General features: G+C 54.3%; 1 protein-coding gene across 3 annotated transcripts in view; it reads right to left on the minus strand.

Annotated features, from left to right (window-relative positions):
• Nucleotides 1-229: 229 nt before the first annotated feature.
• The window catches only part of ZBTB16 (zinc finger and BTB domain containing 16), a 180526-nt gene continuing 156099 nt past the window's right edge, over nt 230-24656 (minus strand). For all 3 annotated transcript variants that reach the window (XM_040631206.1, XM_040631204.1, XM_040631205.1), the window contains exons 5-7: nt 8251-8421; nt 3278-3445; nt 230-1280 (exon numbers count right to left, since the gene is read on the minus strand). In XM_040631206.1, the coding sequence (XP_040487140.1) occupies nt 1051-1280; nt 3278-3445; nt 8251-8421 (569 nt within the window). In that variant the 3' untranslated portion in view covers nt 230-1050. The remainder of the gene's footprint in view (nt 1281-3277; nt 3446-8250; nt 8422-24656) is intronic.

A 24656-nucleotide genomic window follows, 5' to 3' on the forward strand; every position in this document is an offset into this window, starting at 1 on the left:
CGGCCAGCTACCGGGACCCCTGGGCAGGGTGTCCCCTTCTCTGAGAAGGGCATCCGCGTCCTTGTCTTGGACAGCGGGTCCTTACATGGATCCCTTCTCCTAGGGACTGAAATGGGGCTGCAGGGATTTGTGCGGGTTTGTTTGGTGGGACAGTATATAGTTAGTTACGTTTTCCCATTTTGGAAGCAAAAGCAGCTCTGCAAGGACCTCACTCACGACAGGGCTTGACTAGGGTGGGCTACTCTGTTTATTTTGTGTTCTCAGAAAGCTGAGGGCAGGGTGGGGACTCTGGAGTCAAACACAGCTTCCCCGTTAGGGAGGCTGGGCGAGGAGGAAGACGCCTCCCCACCGCCCCCCACCCCGTCCGTCCATGAGGGGCTGGGCGCCCCTGCACTTGGAGGACAGGAATCACGGGGAGGCATGTGTCAGAATGGTGGTGGCAGTGGGGGGGGTGTGTACAGGGGAAGCAACAGACAAACTGAGTGGTAGGAAGGGAAGGGGAGCCCTTCCCACCCCAATCTGCCCCAGCAAACCAGAGCTGCACTGTGACCATCAACTCATGACCCGGCCCAGTCCCCCACCTGTAGGCCCCCTCCCTGCCCCCAGCCCCCTTCTTCTGAGAAGTCAGCAAGAGGGTGACAGGAAGATTGTTTGGCTCTGACCAGAGGCTCCCCCCCCCTTCTAGTCTCCACTTCTGGACGCAAAAGGGGGGTCTGGGTGGAGGGAAGAGAAAAATATACCACCATCTGAGCTGAACCAACCACCTCCACCCCCACCCAAGAAAATGAGGCCAATCTCCAGCCAGAAAGGAGGGACAGAGGCTCCCCCCACCTCCCCAGGGACGGGCAGTGGCCGGGCATCCGGGTCACCTGGAGCCCCACAGAGAGGCCAAGGCTAGACAGCTATCAGGTTTCCTTTTTCTTGTCTTTTTTTTCCTTTTTTTTTCTTTTTTTTCTTTCCTTTTTTTTTTTCTGTTTCTCTTTTCTCGCCCAGTCCTCCGCCGACCTCGCCCCGCAGACGCGCCTCTCCGCCGGCTGCCCGCGGCCCGCCTCACACGTAGCACAGGTAGAGGTACGTCTTCTCTATCCTCCAGTCGGGCGGGATCTCCTCGGGCTTGTGGCCCTTCATGTGCTTCTGCATGGAGGACAGGCTGGGGCAGTACTCCGTGCAGATGGTGCACTGGTAGGGCGACGCCCCGTTGTGCGTCCGCAGGTGCTTGATCATGGCCGAGTAGTCCCGGGAGCGCTGGTGGCACAGCTTGCACTCGAAGGGCTTCTCGCCTGGGGGTGGGTGGGAGAGAGCCAGGACAGAGCGACAGGGCCGTGAGGGCCTCCCCGGGAAGCTCGCACCCCCCTCACGCCTGCTGGGGCGTCGGTCCCTCTAGTTCAGCGCTTTCCTCTAGAACTCTCCGTGATGATGGAGGCACCACCCAGTACGGGAGCTGCTGGTCCGCAGGGCTGTGGGGCGCCCGCCGCGCGGCCAGGGCACCCGGAGCTGCGTGTTCCGTGGCACCTCCCTGTTGCTCGTCTCACCAGCCACGTGCAGCTAGCGGCTGCAGTGCTGCTCAGACACCCTTAGTCCTGCCTTACTCTTCTCAACCCTCCCAGAGGCCCAGAATCTTCCCTTCTGAAGAAAGGATAGGAGGGTCTAGGAAAGGGGCAGCGAGGTCCCGAAAGCCCTTGGGGATGGCTCTTCAGCACGGTTGCTTCCAGGGGAACAAGGGCTAGAGTCCTTTCAGGGCTACAGCTGGTGGGGAGTGGGGGGTGAAAGTGGGGGAACCCTGTCCTTCAAACATGCTCCATCCGGGTTGCCTGTTCCTCTAAGGCTCCGAGAAGCAGCCCCCGGACCCTGCCTTCCCAGTGAGGCTAGAATGAGGGGAAGGGACAGCCAGCCTGGGAGTGCCCGGCCACACCCTAGCTGCCACCCACCCTCCTCCCGGGTAGAGTCCCCTGGAGCTGAGCAGAGGCTGTGAGGGAACCTTGTTTCGATACAGTAATTAACTGGCCAGCCATCTCACTATCGATACTCCTCTGTGCAGAGGCCCCAGCAAATAATGAAGTAATGAACAGCCAAAGTGATCTAACTATCGACCCACTATTTACAATAGTCACCACCAATGCATTTAATGATCCGCTCGCCAGGTCACATCCCCGGCAGGGGGCTAAGGAAGCCCCAGGGCTCTGAGAAATGCTCAGAGTGACTCTAGCTGTCAGCACCAAGCACCCGAGGCTCTCCTTGTGGCTCAAGCTGGGAAAGCAAAGCTATGACAACGAAGTATCCTCTCCTTATTGCTTCCTCCGTTCTCCAACCCCCCCCCCCGCCCGCCCCTGCCCTGCACATGGACGCGAACTCTCCCCTTGGCCAGCAGGACCTGTCTGAAGTCATCTGTCCCCCGTCCTCTGGTCAGGACAGCTATTTCCCCTGATCAGAGGAGGCTTCCTAGTTTGCTAGATTCTACTACCTTCCACTACCTCTTATCCCCATAGGAAGTCCTTCTGAATATCTACCTACCCCCCCAACCTGCAGCGTGCTGCTGGTAAATATGTTTAACAACCGGCTCTCCGGAAAGGTGGGATTTTGTGCATTTGCCCGTGGCCGTGTTGTGACTACGCCCAACGTGGCTGACTCGAAGCCGCTGACGTGATGTCACCGCACGTGGAGTCGGGAAGATGTGTGCGGGATGGCCTGTTGCAGGCTAGTGCCCCAAGTCGGGCAGTGCTGGACCCCGGGGCCACTTCCACGCGTTCTGTCCCCAGACCCCACACTGGATCACATTTCTCTTACATAAAAAGCAACGCGGGGGCCCTCTGAGATGGTAAACATCATGCACGTAGAAGGGTTTCTGAATGCCTCTGCTCTCTGCAAGGAGCTGCATCTGACTCCCAGCATCCCAGCCCTCATCCTTACCTAACTCAGTGCCCCCTAGACCCCAGGAACAAGAAACCACGCCAGCCTTTGCTTGTGGTCATCAGGCCAACCTGACCCCAATTCAGGACTCACAGATCGATGTCATCTGCAAACTATTGGCGTGGCCGCCTGGAAGGCCAGTCTGGGCTCCTGGACAGTGTGTGGTGATCGACTAGCAATGTCTGCCTCGGCCTTGACCCTGCCGGTGTCGGCACAAGGGCCATCGTGCTCACTTTTCCCAGAACACGTTCCACATTTTGGCTCAGCCTCGGACCACGTTCACCTGGGCTGCTCTGGAGAACCACCTGCCCCCTGCCCCTGACACCCAGGTCCCTGTGCCAGCTCGGGGGCCCTCACCGGTCCTCCGTACCTGTGTGCACCCTATAGTGCGTCTCCAGCTGGTGCTTGAGGCTGAACTTCTTGCCACAACCATTGCATTCGTAGGGTTTCTCGCCTGTGTGGATGCGTTTGTGACTCTTGAGCGTGCTCTCGTCCCGGAAGCAGCTGCCACAGAACTCACACTCGTACGGGTGGTCACCTGCAGGGACAAGGGGCTGGATCAGGGCCTTGCCTCCCCATCCCCTCTCTAGGAGACAGCAGGGCATGTTCAGTGCGCCAGGAAAATGAGACTGCCTGTCTTCGCCGCTGTTCCCCAAAGACAACATCAAGACCCACGGACGCCTCTGGCCTCTGGTGTGAACTGGGCGGTGTGCGTGTGCACACATACTACTTCACTGCAGCCCAGGGCTCGTCCGTGGGTCCAGAGCCGGTCTCAGGAAGAGAGAGCCCGTTTGGTTCAGGGATGAACAGCAGGCCCCAGCAAGCAGGCCCCCACAAGGGGAGAACAGACCAGTGTGCTTTGACACCTTGCCCCCCAGCTTCCCATGCTACCTTCTCTCCGTTTCCTGTAGGTCAGGGGCAAAAGCCATTCCAGCCCGACTGCCTCCTCTACCCTCGAAACCACCCTACAATTTGGGGAACTAGAACACGCTGTCCCCCAAATGCACTCTGCTCTCTCCCCACCCCACAGTTGCAGCAGCTATCCCCTCTGCTTGATTTCCTCTTTTCCTCCCAGCAAACTCCTAGTCACCCTTCAAGGCCCAGCTCACACGTCACCGTCACCATGGTTCAGAAGTGTCCCTTTGGTGCCTCCTACCCAGGCAAGCTGAGTCACTTTCTTCTGTCTCAAAAGAGAAAAAATATCTAGCATGGTGGAATTTTAGTAGCAGGACAATTTTTATGGTACTTTCTAATTGAAACGGCCCAATCTGTTGAGGGCTCGCTACCGTACTAGGAACCTTACACACATCGTATCATGTAATCATTGCAATAACCTGATGAGAGAGGCAGAATTCTCATCATACAGATGGGAAGAATGAGATGCTTAGATGGTCTCTAAGGTCAAATAGCTCGTAAGCAGCGGAGTCGGGATTCAGATCTGGTTTCTGAGGCTGGACACGGGATAACTTATCAGATGCCCAAGTGACGCGCTGTCCTGTTTCTCCTGCCATGCGCACCGGGCCTCTAGATGGAAGCGCCTCAAGGGCAAGGAGGGAGTCTCGTTAATCCTTGCTGCCCAGGTACGCAGCACAGGGCCGACCCAGAAAACACGCTCGGGAAAGGGCGGGGAGATGGTGCTCGGGGAGAGTGGCCGCCCCTCGGCCTGGAAGGGGTGCCCGTCAGCCTCCGTTCTGTGCGTTGCATTTGCCAGGCCCTGGAAGGTGTGAGGTTGGGGTGTGGGGATTCACCATCTTTTGCTTTGTACCCAAAGTGGAAGCTTTGGGGGCTGAAAGGTGAGGCCTTCAGCGACTTATTTATTACAGGAGTGAAGGCAGAGACAATAAAGATAGATGGATCACCCCAGACTTTGTTCATGAATATTTAAATATCGCTGATTCGTCTTGTCACTGTAATTACAATTTCTCTGGGCTGCATCTCCAACAACCACAGTTTATGGTAAAGAATGGCCCACTGTATTTCACTTGTCCCTCTGCAGATGTGCGGGGCTGCCAACCGTGTAATGTCCTCTGCATTTCATACATTTTCTTCAGCTGCTGAAGGTTTAAGGCATCCACAATGACCTACGTTTTTTCATTATCCCCATGTCAAACTGCACTCGTGCCTGGGCATAAATTGTCCTTCTCGTTATAGACTCGCATGCCTGTGCCTTCACTTCCTCTTTAAAATGATATTTTACTCTCTTGTCTCTCTCCTCCTCAGGCCGCTAACCAAACCTCCCCCCTTCTCAAACGCAGGCCCCTGTCCCCACATAAATTCTCATCTCTTCTGATGGCTCTGAAGGGTTTTTAAGGCTCTGTGGGGAGTGGATGCTGGGGTCTGCTCACTGCCGGCTCTCTCTCTCTGCAAGAAGCCCCAAAGGCAGGGAGGGGTGGGGGGAGCACTCCCGCGAGGAGTCAGACAGTCCGACGGAGAAGCTGGAAGTGCAGACCAGCCCCTGACACCGGTTCTTGCCCATCTAGGAGGCACAGCCCTGGCCCAGAGGCACGTGAGGGGCTGGGGACAGACCCAATCCTAGGGTTCTCGGCACCTACCCGCCCTCTCTCTGCCAGCGCTGTGCAGACCGCCCTGGTCCGCAGCCACCAGCCCCACCTAACCCAAGGGGAGTAGAGGTCCGTGCAGACCCTGGTCCTCATTAGTTGTGTCTGAGTGAGGGTCAGTCTGTGCGGGCCTGTGTCCGCATGCCACTCCCTCTCTGTGCAGACGTCTGCACACACAGCCCCCGTCTGCACACACAGCCCCCGTCTGATATCCGACTCCCCCTCCCTGCCGAATTGGCAACGATAACGACTTTAATCAAGGATTCAGTATCCTCATTAAGATATAAATAAATAAATAAAGCAAGGGCCACGTGAGACTTCCAACGAGAGCCGGTAATTAAAACGTACATCGGCAGCCGCCCGGCCGGGGGGTGAGGTAGGGGGAGGCCGCCGTCTGTGCCTTTCCCTCCAGAGGGGGGCCCTAAGAGTTTAAAAAACAAAGGGTTAAGGCAGAGAGGTTTGTTTGATCAGATTTTTATGAATTTAATTATGAAGTGGATCACATGTTAAATGAGTTTAAATAGGAAATCTCCAGAGTCGGCCCAGGGAAAGGAGTAAAAAGAACTTAGAAGAAAACACACACACACACACACTTTGAAGCATGGCAAGCACCTGGCCTAAAACCCTCACCCTGAGAGTTAATGGTGTCAGTGTTGCCATAATGTACACAGAACTGGCTGCAGAACTCAAAATCCAATTTGTCGTATGTTGATTAACTCTGTAGCCTCTTTAATGAGCTTGACATTAAGTGCAGGACAAACGAGACTAATTAGAGCCCCTCTGGCCTGCCCGGTGCATCTGTGACTCCGGCGGCCTGGCCTCACCTGGTGGTTTCCCTGGCACCAGCCAGGCCCCATCCCGGCAGCTCCTCGGGCCCCTCCCTGGCAGCCCCGCCCTTTAGCACAGCTGAGAGTTTATTATATGATGAGCCGTGTGAATCAGGGAGCCATCAATGCCAAGAGCGTGGCTGGCCTAACCTACCAAACACAGCTGCCGATGCTAAACACCCGGCCCCGGCAGCAACTGGGCCAAGAACAACGGAATATTAATGAGGCATTGTGTGGGGGGTGTGCTGGGCCTGCGGAGGGCTTGTGTGCACGGGGCCTCACTGGTGTGAAAGTCGATGGGTGTCTGTGTGCACGCGTGTGGGCAGCACCGTGCTCCACGTTTCCTAGAACAAGTACTTCTCCCAAACTCTGTCCCGAGACAGCCCCTCCCCGCAGATCTGTGCCATGACGGACACAGGAGCAGGTGATATTCTGATGTCTGCGCTCCTGGAAGGGAGCACGGGCAGAGCAGGGCATATCCGGAGTGGACTTATTAGCAGGTTGGGGTCATTCAAGCCCCATGAAGCCAACTGATTTGACCTAGCAGCATGCTCCGAAGTGGCTGAAAGGTGACCGGCCACGTTGTCAAGGCTGAACTTGGGGACCCAGTGCGGGGGGGGGTGTGGACAGGAGAGTGCACAGACCTGCAGGACATGTGTATACAGTCACTACAGAGAAGACATCCCTTCTTCCTTGGCCCTTCTTGTCGGGCCCTACTCTCTGGGACCTCCCCTTGTCTTACGCCAGCAAACCTCCATCGTTCCAAGCCAGCAGTCAGGTGATGCTTAAGGCAATATGCTCCCCTCAAGTGAATGACCTCAGAAGTGCGAGGCCAGGCAGGCTCCTGGATGAGGATGTGCACTGCTGGGAGGACAGACCTGCTCAGTCCATGGTAAGTAAAGCCCGTCCCTCTGTCAGCAGAGCCTGCCACCCAAGAAAGGTCTGGCCTGCATACTTAATCCCAGAGCTGTGACAAGACCCAAGGATGAGGAGAGAGAAGGTCCCCCCATTCCTGTCTTGAGGCACTTCTCCAAGAGATATGAGCATACACCCTGTTATAGACCCCGATATGGAGTCTGCCTCTCTGTCTCCCCGCCCCACCCTGTCCCCCACTCTCACTCTAAACCCAGGACAAAGCACACACAAGCAGAGACACACATTGACTCAGAAAGGGACACTCCTTTTTCCACGTGTAGTCAGTGAAGACCAATTTTGTCATAGAGAAAGGAATGAATTTAAGTCACCCATTACCTTGCTAGGGGATCAGAGGCTGCTACCAGAAAGGAACGTGCCTCCTGGTCCTCGAGGTCAACCTAGAGTATGGTGGCAGGGACGAGCCAGGACCTGGACACATGGCCCAACCCCTTGACTCACAACTACTTTTCTGCTCCATCATCTGGCTCATTGTTTATATGCCCTCATCGTCTCCCCGAATCAAGGTTAATGGCCAAGGACAGAAAATCTGCTTCTGTTATTTTAGAGCAAGCAGGACCCCTTCTTAACATTCCTGAGGCTGACGGCAAGAGCACATGTCCATGGGGTGGAGGACAGGGAGAGGGAGGGCTGTGGCACGGACAGGTAGAGACCAAGCGGGTAGGCTTTTCTCAAAATGGGTTTTGGGTCCACCTGCATCAGAATCTTTTGGGAATATGTATCCATCACGCTGAGTCTTGGCGCCCTCTCCATAGCCGTGAAGTCAGAGTTTCTGAGGGGGAGACCCAAGAGCCTGCATTTCTAATGAATACCCTCTCCGTGGAGCGCAGAGAGATTGGGACCCCAAGGTGGGATGGGGAGAAGAACTAGCAACATTTACCGGCACAACGGAAGCCCCTCCATGCCCACCTTGAGCAAAGAAGGGCCGAGGGCCTACTTGGCCTGACACCTCCCCTTTCTGTTTTTGGAGGTAAATCCAGACACGATGCCAGAGGCGGGCCCTGCCATCCCCTGGACGGGCTTACCTGTGTGCGAGCGCAGGTGGCGTTTGAGGGCGGTGTGGCTGGGGAAGGTGCGGTTGCACTCGCTGCAGATATAGCTGCGCACGCCGGCGTGGACCTCCATGTGCTGCTGGAGCGCGCTCTGCGCCTGGAAACGCTTCCCGCACAGCAGACAGAAGACGGCCATGTCGGCGCCTGCGGGCAACAGGGCGGGGAGAGCCTCAGGAGGGTGCAGCACAAGGCCACCGTGGCCTCAGCCGGGCTCGAGCGAGAGCCAGGAGCCCGGGTCAGGCTGTGCCTCTGCCCCCCAGCTCAGGGGCGAACCCGGAGGCGGACCAGGCCCCGCAGCGTGGATGCGGCACTTAGCCTGTGGCTCCGGGGCTGGACAAGATCAACTTACCTCGCACCCCTGCGACACCTAAAGTCTAGCGGGAGAGAGAGACAATCAAATCCGTCGCCACGACAAACGTGCGTCGGCAGCCGCGTGGGGTGCTGTGTCAAAGGCAGGGCACTAAGAGGGCACTTATCAGAGGGGCTTTTTGGAGGCTGGGGCAGGAGGTGGGAAGTCGGGGTGGTCTTCGGGGGGGGGGGGATCGCACTCATGAAGACAGCGCGTGCCAGCCAGGGGTCAAATGGAGCGAGTTTAAAGTCCCGTCTCCAGAAGGCAGGCTCTACCCGCTCACCTCTCAGATGAGGCGAATGAGGCACCGAGATTGTGCAACTTGTCCAAAGTTCCACAGAGTTCAGAAGGTGCAGAGACACAGTCTGAACCCAGGCTGCCTGGGTCCGAGTCTGCCCCAGAGGCTAGCTACAGACCCTGTTCTTTTAACCAGTTCTCCCTTCACCGAGGCACGCATCTTAAGTGTCCTCATTCAACAAATATTATTCTAGGACCTTCTATAAGGAGGACTCCCTTTTGGGCACTGGGGATCTCACCATGGGAAACTATACAAAGTCCCTGCTTCATCACAGATGTCACCCAGCACACAGGACCAGGGCGGGGAGAGCATCCATGAACACTCTGGGCCTTGAGAGAAACGCAGTTATCAGAGAATCAGACAGAAGAACAGCATCGCTAGGGAGGTGGGGGGACAGTGGAGGGGAAGAAGTAGGCAGGGCCAGGTCATATGGGGGTCTTGAAAACCACATGAAGACATCTGGGCTGCGTCTCAAGACCAATGGGCAACTGTCAAAGGATTTTAAGCTAGTGAGTGGCATGAGATTTTCATTTCATTCTGTCTGGTCATTCCCTGCAGTGATCGCAAGCACAGGTAGGTACCCCATGGTACCCTACAAAGGCAAGCTGCTATCTTGTTCGTTCTCAACCCCCTTTCTGATCCTGCCCTGGAACCATAGCCTGTCTGGGTACAGCAGCACATGAGGAAGCATCTAGGACCCCCCCATCGGAGTCCTCACTGGTAGCTCATTGCCCACCCTTTTGGATCCTATTTCCCTAAGCATGTCAGCTCCCCTGGGAAGCTCATCTGCTCCCCTCTTGCTGGCATCTGGGCAGTATCACCGGTGCTCAGCCCTGCACCGCCCGACCGTGTAAAGGACACAAGTGGGAAAGATGGACAGGCCTCACATCTGTCAATGCAGCCCGAGGGGAAGAAGGGCAGAGCACTGGTTGCTCAGTGTGGAATCAAGGAGCTCCGGGTAGAAAGGGGGTGAAGAGAAAGACAGCGTGAAGACCTTGCTGCCACCCTGGCCCATCCACGGAGAGAGCAAAGGGGTGGTCTGTTCTCACAGCCTCAGTCCCATTCGTGGCTGGGTTTTGGATGAACTAGGGGGGAGGCCAGACCCTTCCATGCCCCCGTCCTCCACCCCTTACAGCTACCCGTGCAGACACTCAGAAGGCCGGGCAGCTGCTGCCAGCATCCAGGTCCAGGGAAGTCTGAACACAAAGCAAGAGCACCGCTTTGTTCCTCGCCTCAACAAGCGCGAGGGAAAGGAACTAACACAGGTGCTTCGTCTATGCTGCCATCTCAGTTAACACAGCATCCAACCCCACAAGGCAGGGATTCTCATCCCCCCTTTTACAAATGGGAAAACGGAGCGATTAAACAACTTGCCTAAGGTCACAGTCAGAAGAGGTAGAGCTGAGATTTGAAAACCCCTAGGTCTGTCTGATTTCAGCCACCACGGGGCTGGGCCCGCGTCTGCTTTGGGGCACGCCGCCTGTCTGTCTGGGCTTCTGGAAGGGGCACGGTGATGACAGCACGTCAGCTCTCGCCCCGCTTGGGCCGGGAGCCCCAGTGCATCCGGGGCACGCTCCAGCGACGCTTAGAAAAGCCAGACCAGGGGAAGTGGGCTGGAAGCAGAGTCATAAGGTACAGCTCTCTGAAGCCTTCTCATGTCTGGGGCCCAGCAAGAACTCAGAGAGGTAACGGGGTGCTTGGCTGCGCCAGGCTGAGGGGAGTGGTCTGATGGCGAGCGCTCAGGGTCCGCCCCGGCCAGCTCAACTTGCCCAGGTGTGCAGTCCATCCGCAGCAAGTCTGTGACACGGCTGCCCTGGCAGTTTCATCCCAAGCACCCCAGCACCAGCCCCAATTCAGCCAGATGTCAAACAGTTGTCTTGAATTGGTAAGCTGGAGCAGGCCTCGTGGGCAAGCTGCGCCCTTCCGCAGCCCAGATTTCTCCTTAGACATCCCCTGAAATCCCCAGGGTGGGAGGCAACTGGGTCAGAGGGAGTGTGACATTCCCAGTAGGGACCCTACAATGCCAGGCCCAGAGGAGTTCTGCAGGCAGGTACCCCCAGCAGGATGGACTGAGGACACCACAGCACTCAGCCCCCCGGGTCTTTCCAAGGCTCCTCAAAGCCATCCTCCTAGGCTATCCATACCTCTCAGGATGGTCTGAACCCACTTCGTGTCCATGCAGCACACTCCATGAGCAGTTGCCAAGTGTAGGCACTGCAAGGTGACAAGGGGATGCTAAGACCAACTACAGAACTGGGGTCCCCGGCTAGTTGGGGATACAGACAGGGTGACCCGCCAGGGGATAAGACAGGGTGACTCCATGAGAACTGTGGCATTGAGAAATGAAGAGTATTGTGAAGCCAAGGGAGGAGGGGTACAGGGGCCAGGCTAAGGAAACACCACAAGGGAGTTTCAGAGCAGGCAGGGACACACGACAGCCCCAGAGGATGGAGATAAGCAGGGAAGGTCAGTGGGGCCAGTGGGCTATGTGGTGTCTAGAGAGGCAGGGTGGGGCGAGGGGTGGGGGTGTCAGCAGGAACCAACCTTTATGCAAGGGCCATGCCCTGGGGACAGCGTGGGGACTGACAGCAGTGGCAAATGACTGGAAGCAGAGAGAGCTGATGGCTTTTGTGCTACCACTGGAGGAGGGTGGGGCCCAGACCAGGGCAGGGACTCTGCAGACAGGAGGAGGAGTGGAGAAATGAGGTCCCGGTAGATGGCATGACAGGGCCTGGCGCAGGGGGCTCGGTCGGGAAGCGTGGTGCACCAGAAGTCCCCACATGGCCAGTTCTGCACCCTGGCAGCCGGTTTCAAGTGACAGCATCACTACTTGGGAAGGAAATGTTACCATGTCCATGCAAGGGCCCCTCTCCCCTTCCTGGGACATCTCACAAGGCTCGGGGGCCTCCTTTGCCACTGATACACCAGCCGAGGTGCAGAGATGAAGAGAAGTCACCCCTGAGGACCCATATCCACGCTCCCCTCTCTTCTGTTTGGAGACCAACAGCTGAGAAGATGGAAAAATATTTAAAAAGGCAAAGGTGGGGGCAGAAGTGGAGGAGACACAAGAAAGCTACTGGTGCATGCAAGCTAAAAATCCAGAGACTAGATTGGAGTTATTAAACAATTTGCCGTAGTTTCTGCCTAGCTGACTGTTCGCATGTGTGATGAGTCAGGGCAGATTCTATTACACTGGGAGATTAAGCAAATAAATGCTAGCTTTTGGAAACACATTAAAATGTGGGACTATGGAAATAAAATTATCTAGAAAATTGTATTAGCAATTCATTAGCTGCCGTGAGATGTGCAGCCGGGCAAGAGGCCGGGCAGTGACTCTGCTCCTTGCACCGCCCGAGCCCCAGAGAGGCTTGGTGCTCCTTCCTCTGCTACACAGACACCTCATGCCTGATTCCACTGGGGAGGCGGGAGGAGCCTCCACGGCTTGCAGAGAACCTTCAGAAATCACCTGGTCAGCGTGACACAAGGAAAACAAAAGAAGCACAGGGGTCTCGGCTCTGCCACTTCCTTGCCTTGTGATTCTGAGCAAGTCACTGAACTTCTCTGGACTGGAGTTTGCTCATCCTTGGCCACTCTGTCGTTGCTGAGGGCATCAAGTGAGATACCCATAAAGTGGTAGCAGAGCCCGTGCCAGCCCAGACGACGCCTTTGTCTGAATTAGAAAATCATGCCTCTTCCTCTGGGCAGACACAGATAGTTGCCTGGGCACACGGCTCTGGCGAGCAAAGGGGGATGGATTCCAGCCTCCATTCCCCCCTCAGCTGGGCATCCTCCTGCAGCAGTGGACGGCCCGGATGGGGATCCCGGCAGCCCTGCGCAGGAGACGAGCTGAAGTTGCTTTATCGACTCTGGGCTGCGGCTTCCAGGAAGTCGACTCTGGAGGAGGCATCTTGGATGAGTTACGCTATTTAGGACTCCGTTCCAAGAACATCTTCTTCCCCTAAGCCCTCACGATTACAGCGCATAAAACCCTTTGACGCATTTATTTTTGACATTCAGCTCTGCCTACTAGATTGTAAGCCCTCCAAAGCAGCAACTGTTCCCCGAATCTCTATATCCCCCCACCCAGAGCACAGGGCCTGGCGTAGCGTAGGCCCTCGGCGACCACATGGTGCGTAAGAGATTAAAGAAGGAGCTGTGGGACAATTGCAAAGGGCAGATGAGGGGCCGGAGGTGGGGGCAGTCCCAGTACAGACAGCCAGACAGCTAGAGGTAGAGAAAAGCTCAGACCAAATGAAGCCATTACTGAGCACTTCCAGCAAGACTCTCTTTGGAAATTAGTAACACCAAGTGACCCACAGGCATCTGTTCTTGTTGGGGCCTCTCGTGTCTGTCTGGTAGGCCAGACAGATCTCCCCAGATCTCACTCCACGTTTGAGCTCTGTGGGCAAGAAGCAAAGACCAAGACCACAGAAGGACCAGTTTGACCACATTACGCAGTGAAACGGCAGAAAACCTCAGAGCTGGCCGGCCCGAGGAGCGGCCTGCCTGGCGCTGTAACCCTGGGCTTCATTTCTTTCTCTAGGAAACGGCACTCCCTTTCCTAACTCACCTACCCTTTCCAGATGCAAATTCCCAGTGCTGTTCAGAGGCAAGGGACACATGTTTTTGAGTATGCAAACTTTGCAAATGTACCGTTTTCTATCAGTCCGGAAATCATAATGTAAACCGGGCACATAAATTGGCCTGGGTCCAAGGAAATAATTTATCAGGTCAAAGAACAGCACCTCCTCTGCTCTTCCGAAGAATGAATGGGGCTCAGTCTTGAGCTGTACTCCAAGGGTGTCCGCCTGATGTGGTTTATCACTGGAGGTAATATAAGAGGTTATGGAATGAAATAACCTCTTGAATGAAAAGCCTGGTTCTAGGTAATGTGGGCAGGGCCCATGCAAATATTGGGGCTGCCATTTGCCTCCCTTCTGTCTCTGGAGATGGTGACCCACAGCTCATCCACTCCCCACCCCCAAGGGCAGCACGGCTGTTTTGGCTGCAGGGCATGCCCAACTCAGAGACTCTCGATTTAAAACAAGTTTAATTATAGCCAAAGAATGGGAGAAAGCCAAGGCCAGGGTGGAACAGGAGGCAGGAGGGGTGACATAGATCCAGGATATTTATTTCACCCAGGTGATGACCGGGTCTGAAATTATGAGACACAAACCCTCATGTTTACACCTGTGCCATTTCCATACCAATTAGCTCTCTAATAGAAAGGAAGGAACAGGATCAGAGGGGTACACAGCTGGGAAAGATGTTCAGATGCTACACCTTCTTGGAACAAGGTCTTATTATCTCCAGCATAAGCAGTTTCTTAATCAAAAGAGCAGAGGGATCTAAATATACTCTGGCTTTTTTTGGTAAGCTAGCTATGGCTGCCACGTGTGTGTGTGCTGGACTGTGTGCATGCCTATGTGTACGTGCGTGCACGCGGCCCACAGATGGACTTGCAGGTCCAACTCCGCCTAACCTCACCCAGCAAAGGAACAGCCTGCCTTCCCCGCCACCCCCAACAGTTTTGTTTTTTCTCCCCAGAGGAAGAAAATATCAACTTTAAGGGGACTGCAAAAACCTTGATTTAAACTGCAATCATCTCCCACCCTCCACCCCCAACCTGACCCCCAAATCCTTCACACAGGTCTACTCCCTCTGACCTCCTGGACGCCACTTCCGGCCAGAGGCAACCCTGGTAGCCACACACCAAAGCCATCACTGAGACTGCTGCCTTTTCCCCTTCCCTGTCTTTCTCTCCTTGCTCCATCCCCTGCCCACCACTACCCACCGCCCCCCCCCAGGTTGTTGTTAAAGAACACGTTAGAACTGCCTTATCCACTGTGCAGGAGAAAAAGACCGAGACAAGCAGCCCAAGGCTGACTCACAGCACAGGCGGGAAGGCTCTGTCTGCATCTCAAGAGGATGGAGAGGGCTATAGGTGCAGAGGGGGCAGGGACAGAGAGCAGACAGAAAGGAAATGAGTGCCCAGTCATGACAACAGCAGGGGTGCCTCCCTTTTGACTCCCCCCATACCATCATTTAGGGTTTGGCTCCTTTTCAAGGGATCTACTGGAGAAAAGGCCAAGAGCTCCCTTGCTAGCCGTTCTCTTGGGCACAAGTGACAGGATCATTTGGGTTGAGCTCCTGAATTCCCAGCCTTCTTCAGAAGGCTAGCTGCTTGCACAATGAGGGTCCAGTGTCCCCAGTCCAAGCAAGTGTCAGCCCACTGACTGCTGAGAAAGACAGATTCCGAGAGCGGGAGACAAGCCCCACTGTATCCTTTACTGCTGTCGGCCTCCCTCACAGGACAGCTAGAGAAGACTGAGAAAACATCTCGGGAGGCCTGCCTCGAACCAGATTAGCCACAAGCCAGTGCATGGGGGCTTGTCTCCCACGTGCAAAGTCGCCTGCTGCTGGGGCATCTTTAATCATCTGTTCAGTTACCTCTTCTCAAACCAAGCCTGGAGCTAAAAACCTTAGCATCCAGTCTTCTTGTCGGTTTCAGCCTTGTCAATTCCAGTCTCCTCATCCAGCCCTCCCACCAGTTTCCTTTCTCTCTTGAATCTTGGAAGGCAATCTATATAACCTTCCATTTCCACAAGGGAAAGGAGGAATGTTAGGGTTTCCTATCATTAGTCCAGGGAGCCGAGAGTTCTCAATGAATAACCAAAACGGGGAGGAGCTAGAAGGAGCTGATTCAAATTTGTTTTAAAACTAAGCCATGGATGGGTGAGTGATTACATGTCTCAAGGCACACACCCCTGTGCACATGTGCGCGCACACCCTCTCCGTCTCTGGGGGAATGTGGCTGCGTCCTCAGGCAGCCACTAGCAATGCTGGCTTCCAGAAAACTGTATTTGTTTAGCAGTGAGCTGCAGACACAAGTGCATTTCATTACTCGGCACCTCCAGCTACAGTAAACAAATTTGTCAGCTCACTAGCTCATTAAGGTGCACCCCGGACACAGGGGATTTATTGAGACCTGCACAATAAAAGTAACATGAATGGATTTACTAATTTTGTCAATCACTCCAACAAACGAGCCAGAGAGGAGGAGAAACTGGGGGAGGGGGACAAGAAAGGGGGTGGAAAAGGGAGGGAAGGAAGTAAAACAGGGGAAGATAGTTGAGTTTGGTTTGAGAGAGTCAACAGGTTAAAAGGGGACCAGATCTGTGCTCTGCTGCCTGGTGACGTGACCGCCTCCCTGCTTGATCTACCTCCTGGTGGGCTATGCTTTCTAGGGGGCACAGGCCCCTGGCAGAAAGGGTGCCAAGGGCAAACTCAACAGCAAGATGTCAAACTGATGGGAATGTGTGCCTCCATTGCTGCCGCCTCGGCATCTGATGCAGAAGAAAGGAAGCCAAGGATTAAAAGCCACACAAGGGGAAGTAACAGTGTCCTCCGCACCAGAAGCAACCAGTTGTCTCTCCTGGTACTTCCCACCTGCACCTGCAGCCACTTCCCAGTCCTGTTCCTGAAGCCTTCCAGACATCCGTGAATCCAAACTTCCACCACGAGAGCAAGAGGAGAAAGAAGGGAACAAGGGGTGGGGAGAGAGAGAGATGGAGAGTGTGAGACAGTGAGAGAGAGAGAGAGAGTGTGTGTGTGTGTGTGTGTGTGTGTGTGTGTGTAGGGGGTGGGCTTGGGGTGGGAAGTAAATCCAGAGAGGTATGCAGCCCTCTGGTCTGTAACTTTCAAAATGACAGCAGGACTGGGGCAAAGGTCACAGGGTCCGCGGCCTTAAGCACCTCGGCCAGCTGTGGCAGTGCAGCCTGGAGCCTGCAGGACGCCTGCCCGTATAAATCAGCGGTAAGCAGCACCCGCTGGGGGCGAGGACAATGGGCCCACACGGGGGCGGGAGGCAGGACAATGGGGCCCGGCCAGTGCGCAGGCCCGGAACAAATGTGCCCTGGCACCACGGGGGCCCCCATTTGTGAAACTAATTGGCCCACGATTGAAAAATTGGACCAACTTCAACAGCCCTGAGAGGAAAGGGGCAGCAGTCCACTGTCGCCTAGCCCAGCCCAGCCCCTGGGCCCAGCCCTGGGGATCAGAAGCTTCTCGCAGGTACTAGCCATTCTGGTGGAGGAGCGGGGCCTTCAGGATGGGACCAGGCTGGGAGGAGATGGGGGTGGGGCAGGTGGACAAAGCATAGCCTTGGGGACCCGGCGTGCAGCTTCTCCAGCAAAGACCCAGACGACCGCCTTCCTCGATTTCTCTACACAGCTTGTTCAACAGGAATAAAGCTCAAAGGAGAGAGGCACGCACTTGTCCACTCTCTGGGTTTCCAAAGGCAAAGGGCTCCCTTCTTGGCAAGTTTGCGGGTAGGCGGGTAGCGAATCAGCACAGAGCTACGATGGGTGATGGGTTCCTCCCTCAGTCCCTCTGGCATGTCTTCGGCTCTGAACCCTCAACTCTCTGCAGCTCTCTGCAGGCCTCAATCTCTAACTCCTCTGCTCCTGGACGCTTCTGGGAAAAGAGCCCCTGAAGCATGTGGTAGGAAGTTAGGATGACATGGGAAAGGACAGGCCAGGGTAATTATCCTACCTGCGTCCTCTCGCCCTACTCTTTTCTATGACTTCTCACTAAAGACTCCCAGTGGATAGAGGGTGGAAGAGTGGAAAGCACCGGGGTCTTCGGCCTGCAAGCCTGTCCTCAAGTTTTGGCTCAGTGACTAACTCACTGTGCACTCTTGGGTAAGTGGCTAGACCTCTCTGGGTCTCCGTTTCCTCGCTGGAAAAATGAAGGTGGAAATAAATGATCCTAGAAAACTTTCCCCTTACTCCACTCTAACAGTCAATTATTCTAGGTTTGTTGAAAACTGAAAGATCCTTTCTCCCACTGAGATGTAGTTCGGGCATTTCTCCTTCGGTCTGATTTGACAGCCTTCTTTTAGTTAAAGAGAATCTCGAGGTGTCACTGGAAACCATCGTCTCAGTCTCACAGAGGGATAGTCACGGGTGAGGCAAAGAAAAGACCTAACCTTGAGTGAGAATTTGTTAGGGGCCAATCCAGGTCCATCACGCCCAAACCCTTCTCAAGCAGCCCTGTGGGACAGGGAATTTTAGGAAGATGGGGAAAGCAAGACTTGAGAAAACCTGGTAGGCCCTTTCTCAAGTGACTCCTAGTTACCTGCTTAGTTCCTTCCAGAATGGGCCATCCACTGAGAATGGCAATTCTTGAGTCACTGGGCCTGAGGGTACCTGCAGACCTCTGTGCTGATGGGATGGGGACAGGGGGCAGGCCTTGCTCTCCCACCCCCCAGCACTGCCGTGACAGAGAAGACACCCAAGTGACCCTCACAGAGGGTGAGTCAGAGAACCAGACCCTCTGATTTCCTTGGGGCCCTGTGCCTACACATAACACGCACTGGGAGTCTCAATAGTGGGTCCAGGCCTTCATGGGAGGGCACGGTGGTTCCACCGGAAGGTAAGACCCGATGTCCTTATTGGTATAGTAAGTTCTTACCAGATCTCTTTCAACACTTGGGTTCATCAGGTGGACAAGACATTTTCTAAAGAGAGTCAACCTCTCCAGTCCCAGGCCTGCCCCGAGTCATCCTGAGCCCCCAGGGGAGGAACCGGGGCCCACAAGAGGGGTCTCTGGGAAAACAACAACTCAGCTGGGGTCTTATTTAACACATCCTATAAACTCCTGATGTATTCCAGAGACAGCAAGGTGGAGGCAGGGGGAGGTCCAGAGAGAAGAGCAGGGATAGACAAGGAGAGAGAGGCAGACAAAGACCCAGAGACCCAGAATGGGCTGGGGGGGGGGAGCAGGGCTTGGGGGGACAGATACTCAAAATAAAGTGAAATGCTGATTGTTACAGAACCATTTCAATATCTGACACACATCAGGCATTGAAAAGAAAAAGCAACCCCGTATAAATAAACAAAACCCAACCAAAGAAAAAAAGAGAGAAGGACGTATTCATTTTACTGACATTTTAATGGTTCCTCTCCTTTTCCCCCCCAGAAGATGATTACAAATTAAGCAGCATTTAAACGCTTTTTACTGTCAACAATTAAAAGGAGGCTGGGAGCCTGAGAGTGTGGTGGCCATTCATTCCCACGGTAACCAGACTATCAGAGGCACGGCCGGCCTTCCCGTACTGTACCGCACGCAACGGCCGAAAAGGGGGAAAGTGCGTACACCGTTAATTTTGCAGGACATTCAGAAGCAAATTAAAATATTAAAAGCTCCCGCACAAAGGCAGATACCAAGAGAGAGGGTGGGGCAGGTCAAGCTCTCGGGAGTTTAGGTCTTAGCAATGGCAGAGCTGAAGCTCAGTCTGATGACACATTATTCAGGGCTGCCCTGCGTTCGTTGTATGGAGATAGAGAGAGAGAGAGAGAGTTTTATAGGAAGGATGAAGGGTGGAGGTGGCCTTCCTAGACAGAGAGGAATAAACAAGAGAACCCAGCAGCTCTAGGCCAGACCCCAGGCCCCAGGGCATGAGGGGAGGACACACCGGCTGTCTGAACCTGACCTTCAACCTTGGGTGCGCGGATCGGGTCCACCAACATCCTAGCCCTTCAGGACCTGTGCCCTGGCTTTCTCGGGTGCATCATAGGGAGGAAGCAGGTGATCTTCATTTCATTCCGGTCAGAGGAAAGGATTTCAATTCCAGAGTGAACCAAAAGAGCAAGTCTAATTTTTCAGGAACAGACAATCTTCTTTCATGGTCTACACTGCCACCCCTGCCTGCCGGAGCCGGACACCACCCATCCTCGGGATCTTTCTGAAACGCCAAACCTTTTGGGCTCGGTCCCAGTACATGTTACCACGAGAACTCTTCTTTGGTCTCCTCGGAATGGATTCAAAGACCCCAAATCATCTCAGGTGCCTTTTAGAATAATGGGGTAAGGAAAACTCACCCCAGGATAAAGGCGAGAAGAGAGAGGACAGAAACCAAACAGCTGGGCGGAGCAGCGTGGGATCTGGCTACCGGTTTGCCTTCCGGTGCTTGGGAGAGCAACATAGAAAGTAACAGGAGCCAGCCGGCTACTCGGGGAGGATGAGCTGGTCCGTTTCTGTACCGTAAAGTTTAATATGCAGGAGGGGTGACAGAGAAATAAAAGCGACACGTCCCCTTTAAAAGGAAATATAATTTACAGTGTGCAGCCAGGCGGCCCATAGTTTCAATCTCGTTTACTATAGAGAAAACTCTGCTAGCTGTTCTCTATCCCACAAATCCGATTTAATCAGACAAGCCAGCCAGCGTGGCTTGGAGTAAAAACGGATAATTAGTAAACAGAGAGCTACTCCAGTGCTTCATTGGCATTCGAGTTGGGCTACTGTGTCGCATTTAAAATGCAGTCTGATGAAGTTTACAAAATCAAACCATTTGTTACTGCTATTGAAGAGGCTTCAGGCCACTTGCAATTAAATTGAAATTAGTGCTCAGAATGAGACACAGCAAATTCATACTAAAAAGGGATCTGACTTTGAGACATCTGACTTCACTTCAACAGTCTTCTGTGGGAGTGTGTGTGTGGGTGTTATTGAAAGACGACTCAGTCGCCCCGAGTCTGCAGGGCTCCCCGACTCAGAGAGCTTGCCCCCCACAACCTGCTCGTCTCTGGGCTGGCTGCAGGGGGATGGGGGCCGCAGGGGAGGGGAGGGACAGCTGACACTGGAGAGCCGGGCCCTGCATTCACACCAGGACGATACTGTACTAGGAAAAATGTGTCCACAAAGGACCATATGGCTCCCTTCTGCATTGAGCCTTTGGACAAGGGGGTGGAAGGGGGGCGGGGAAGCTGCCAGAAGGCACACTTCCAGGGGGCACTGGCCCCGCCCACCCCAGACAGCAGGCTGGCGGCTCGGGGAGAATGGGGGCACCTTTTCCCCCTTGGCTGGGTTCCTGTGATGCTCCTGCCTTCCCTCCCTCAAGGGCGCATGCACGGCGAGGATTTCTGTCACCGCATCCTTCCCATCAGCACACTCCTGGCCCGGTGCGCGGCCCTTCTAGGCAGAAAAGGCAAGGTAAACTCTGTCTTGGCAGGGCTTCCTGACCTAGAGCCCACAAAACCCCCAAGCTGTCCAGGGACAGAATTCAGGAGGCTGGTGAACTTGGAGAAGAAAACAATCACATCTTTATTTTCACCAATCCCCACCTAAAATTTAGCAGCTCCTTCAATGGGAAATGAAAGAAAAAAAAAAAAGAAAGAAAGAAAAGAAAAGAAAAAACTAACCAGTTGTATTAGCTGTACTTGTGGCTTGGTCACTGACAGTGTAGGTATCTGCATACCACATCAGAAGTGTTGCATTTATAGCGAAATATTTATGCAAACCACTCCTGCAAAAATACAGCGGATACTCAACCACTCCTTGAGCTCAACAGGATAACAAAGAATCACACATATGCTATACTACAGATGATTTTTAACAATATTTTGATATCCATATTTAGAGTTTCCATTTATAATCTTACGTATTTTACTTTATGCACTTAGAGACATTATCCTAAGGAAGAGTTCATGGATTTCACCAGATGGCCCCCAGGGTCCATAGCACAAAACACTGAGAATTCCTTGTCTTGAGGGCTGGGGGGAGTCAGTGTTTAATGGGGGAGGATGGAACACTTCTCTGGATAGATGGTGGTGAAGGTTGCCCAGCAATGTGATTGTGCTTAATGCCACTGAACTGTATACTTAACGGTTAAAACAGTAAATTCTATGTTATACATATTTTACCAAAATAAAAAGAAGCCTTAGTATCAACCAGTCCAAAGTTACTGGTACCTCCCACAACCCCTCTGTTGTCCCGATGTACCTGAACTAAAAATCAATCTCACTCCTTCCCCACTTTTCCACCTGGACCGAAGAACGGAACTGAATGTTCCCCCAGGAAGCAAGGAGGGACCACGTATGGATCCTTGGAAAGGACACAGCAGGAGGTCCAGACTTCTGAGCTCTGATGCCAACCCGCCTTGGGTGAGTGGCTTCAAGTTCAAGGTTTACGGTCTCCCTCTTCCCATCAGAATGAAAGCCACCTGAGAGCAAGGCCTCCTTTCCCTCCCACCCCGCTGGATCTCTTGGGCCTGACAGGTGTATGATGAGTATTTCCTGGGTACAGGGAAGGACCAACGGATGGATGAGGGATTAAACAAGTGAATTTCCTCTCTCTGGACCTCAATCTCATCCGTGATATAAAGAGGATAGGCTCCATGATCCTTTAAAGCTCCTACGGTCCAAGGGGTCCCATCTGCTCCCCACGCTCCTCCACCGGCTGCCCACACGCTTCCCCGGGGCGCAGCCTCCGAAGCAGAGAGCGGCTGGTGCGGGCGCGCAGGTGGGGGAGGCGCTCGGGCCGCAGCGGGTGTGGTGTGGAAAACTGAGGGTGACAGGCTACCAGCCTCGGGCCCCAGGACTTCCCCGCACTGGCCCAGGAGGCCTCATGCCCTGCCACCCAGGGAGGAAATGGGCTGGTTACAGTGCTCAGAGGGAGGACGGTGAATTGACAAGCTTGCTGAACAGGCAAGGAATGAGAGGGAGCCACGGAGGCCCGAGGAGGAAGCACATACTGTCTCTGAAAGCTTGGAAGGAGGAGATGCTCCTTCCTGCTATTCAGGGAGGGTGGGGGAGGAATTCGATTACGGTCAAGAAAGAGAAACAAAACACCATCCACCAGACTTTCCCACTTCCCCCAAATCGGGACGCACGCTCCCTGCGAGGAGGCTGCGTTCCTGACTCACTACATCTATCCCAGGGCGAGGAGGTGGCGTGCCCGGCAGACGTGAGCCTGGGCCTCGAGGCCACGTTAGATGGGGGTGTGTGTTCCCCGGACAACGGATGGGCATCCTGGTCCTGCCCCACGCCACACATGCACGCACACGTGCGCACACCCATGACGTCTGGAGGAAGGTCTGGAGAGAAACTCCAGCTCAGGCTGTAAAAAGGAAACGCGAAGTTGAATGTCACTTAGCGGTTTGGGGTTCTTCTTTCCTCCCGTGTGAATTTTGCTCCCTAGGTCCCTCCCCTTTCAGTTCCTCCCCTGGAGGTTCTGGGCCACTCCCTGATAGGACGGGGGTCTGAGGATGGCCCCAGAATAGGTGGGAGACCTTATGGCTGACGCTCATGCCACGGCCATGTGTCCAGCTCCCTGGTCATAAACACAGTGGCCGGAAGAGACCCCTTGCATTGCTCGATTGCCACATCTTGCTGTCCTGTTCTTCTGCCTCCCAGTTATCCTCCTTTCTCTCTCTGGGTGCTGGTCCTTTTCTTTCCCTCAGATAATGGTATGAAGTGTTGCTTTTGGCACCACTCAGGCATATTTTCACTCATTCACGCATCTAGCATTTTTTGAGTTCCCATTCTACGCAGGCATCAAATCCCAAGGCTACCATGCCAAGATGCTTCTTGCCACCAAGAAGTTTATAGTCTAAGAAACGTGCAGCCAAAAGCCTGGACTCTGAAGCCTGACCAAAGCTGGGTTCAAATCCTGTCTGCGCCATGTATCTACCAGCCACAGAGTTGTACGCATGTCCTAATAGCTCGGGTCCTGGTTCCTCCATCCGTATTAGAGTCACAATACCCACGTGCAAGGTTGCTAGGAAGACGGCAGATAATATAGGAAAAGTGTCTGCGCAGTGCCAGCTGGTAGTGAACCGAGACACGGGAGCTGCTGAGAACGCTGACTCAGGGGATGGAATGCAGGCCGTGGGAAGACGGGTGTGCAAGAAAGTGGATGGTAGTGTTGTAACAGGTGCCATGAACTGAACGAACGGGCCCACTGCAGGAGGCACTTAGAGCACTCCAGGTCTTCCGTCACCAACCACGGCTGTTCCTCTAAAATATTAAATGTAAACCTCCTTTCCCACCCTTCAAGTTCTCCCTTCCAGAACAGGTCCTTGATCTCCAAACACCCCTAGCACGCCCTTCCCTCCCTTCCATCTAGCTCCATTCCGACCATACTTCCAGGCCTGAGGTTCAACTCCCAGCCTCCTCCTTGCTGATTCCTGAACTCCCCGGCCGTTACCCTTCCAGGCTCCCACCCTGCCGAAGCCAACCTTGGCTCGGTTACTTCCTCTGCCGCTCCGCTCTGAGGGTTGCCTGTACACACTGCGTCTCCTTCCCGAGGCTCATTAACCCTTCCACCCACCATCATCTCTCCACTGTCCCACCAACACCAAAACTGTTCACTTCTGATAACCAGCGACCCCCACGTGTCGCTAAATCCAACAGACATTTTCTCGTCCTCCCCTTAGGGGACTTCTCAGCAGCATTAAGATTGATGACCACTTTTTCCTTTTTGAAATCTCTTCCTTAATACCACACTCTCCTGGGCTCCCTCCTATTTCTTCCAGCGATTCCTTTTTAGTCTCCATGTGGGTTTCGACTGTTCTGGAGAGGCATCATGTGGGGGTTCCTCCGGATTCTATGTAAGCTCTCTTCTCTTTCAACACGCTCTTGTTCTATAAACTCACCGACTCCCAGGGCTCCCAAGATCATTTACATGCTGATGGCTCCCAGATACGCATGTCCGGAGGGCCTCTCTCTTCTGAATTCCCCCCACGACCGCAGATCCAAATGCCCCCCGAAAGCTCCCCACTGCACAGCTCACTGCTGTAATATCAACACTGTTCATTATCCGAGCGAGCACAACAACAAAAAAGCCCTGCTCCCCCCTTGCGTTCCCCATCTCAGTCAAGAGCTCCACTACCATCACCCAACCGCCTAAGCAAGAAGGCGGCCACCATCCTTCATTTCTCCCTCTCAGCCA

The sequence above is a fragment of the Ursus maritimus genome, unplaced genomic scaffold (assembly GCF_017311325.1).
Source record: "Ursus maritimus isolate PB19 unplaced genomic scaffold, ASM1731132v1 scaffold_16, whole genome shotgun sequence".
NCBI classification, from domain to species: domain Eukaryota; kingdom Metazoa; phylum Chordata; class Mammalia; order Carnivora; family Ursidae; genus Ursus; species Ursus maritimus.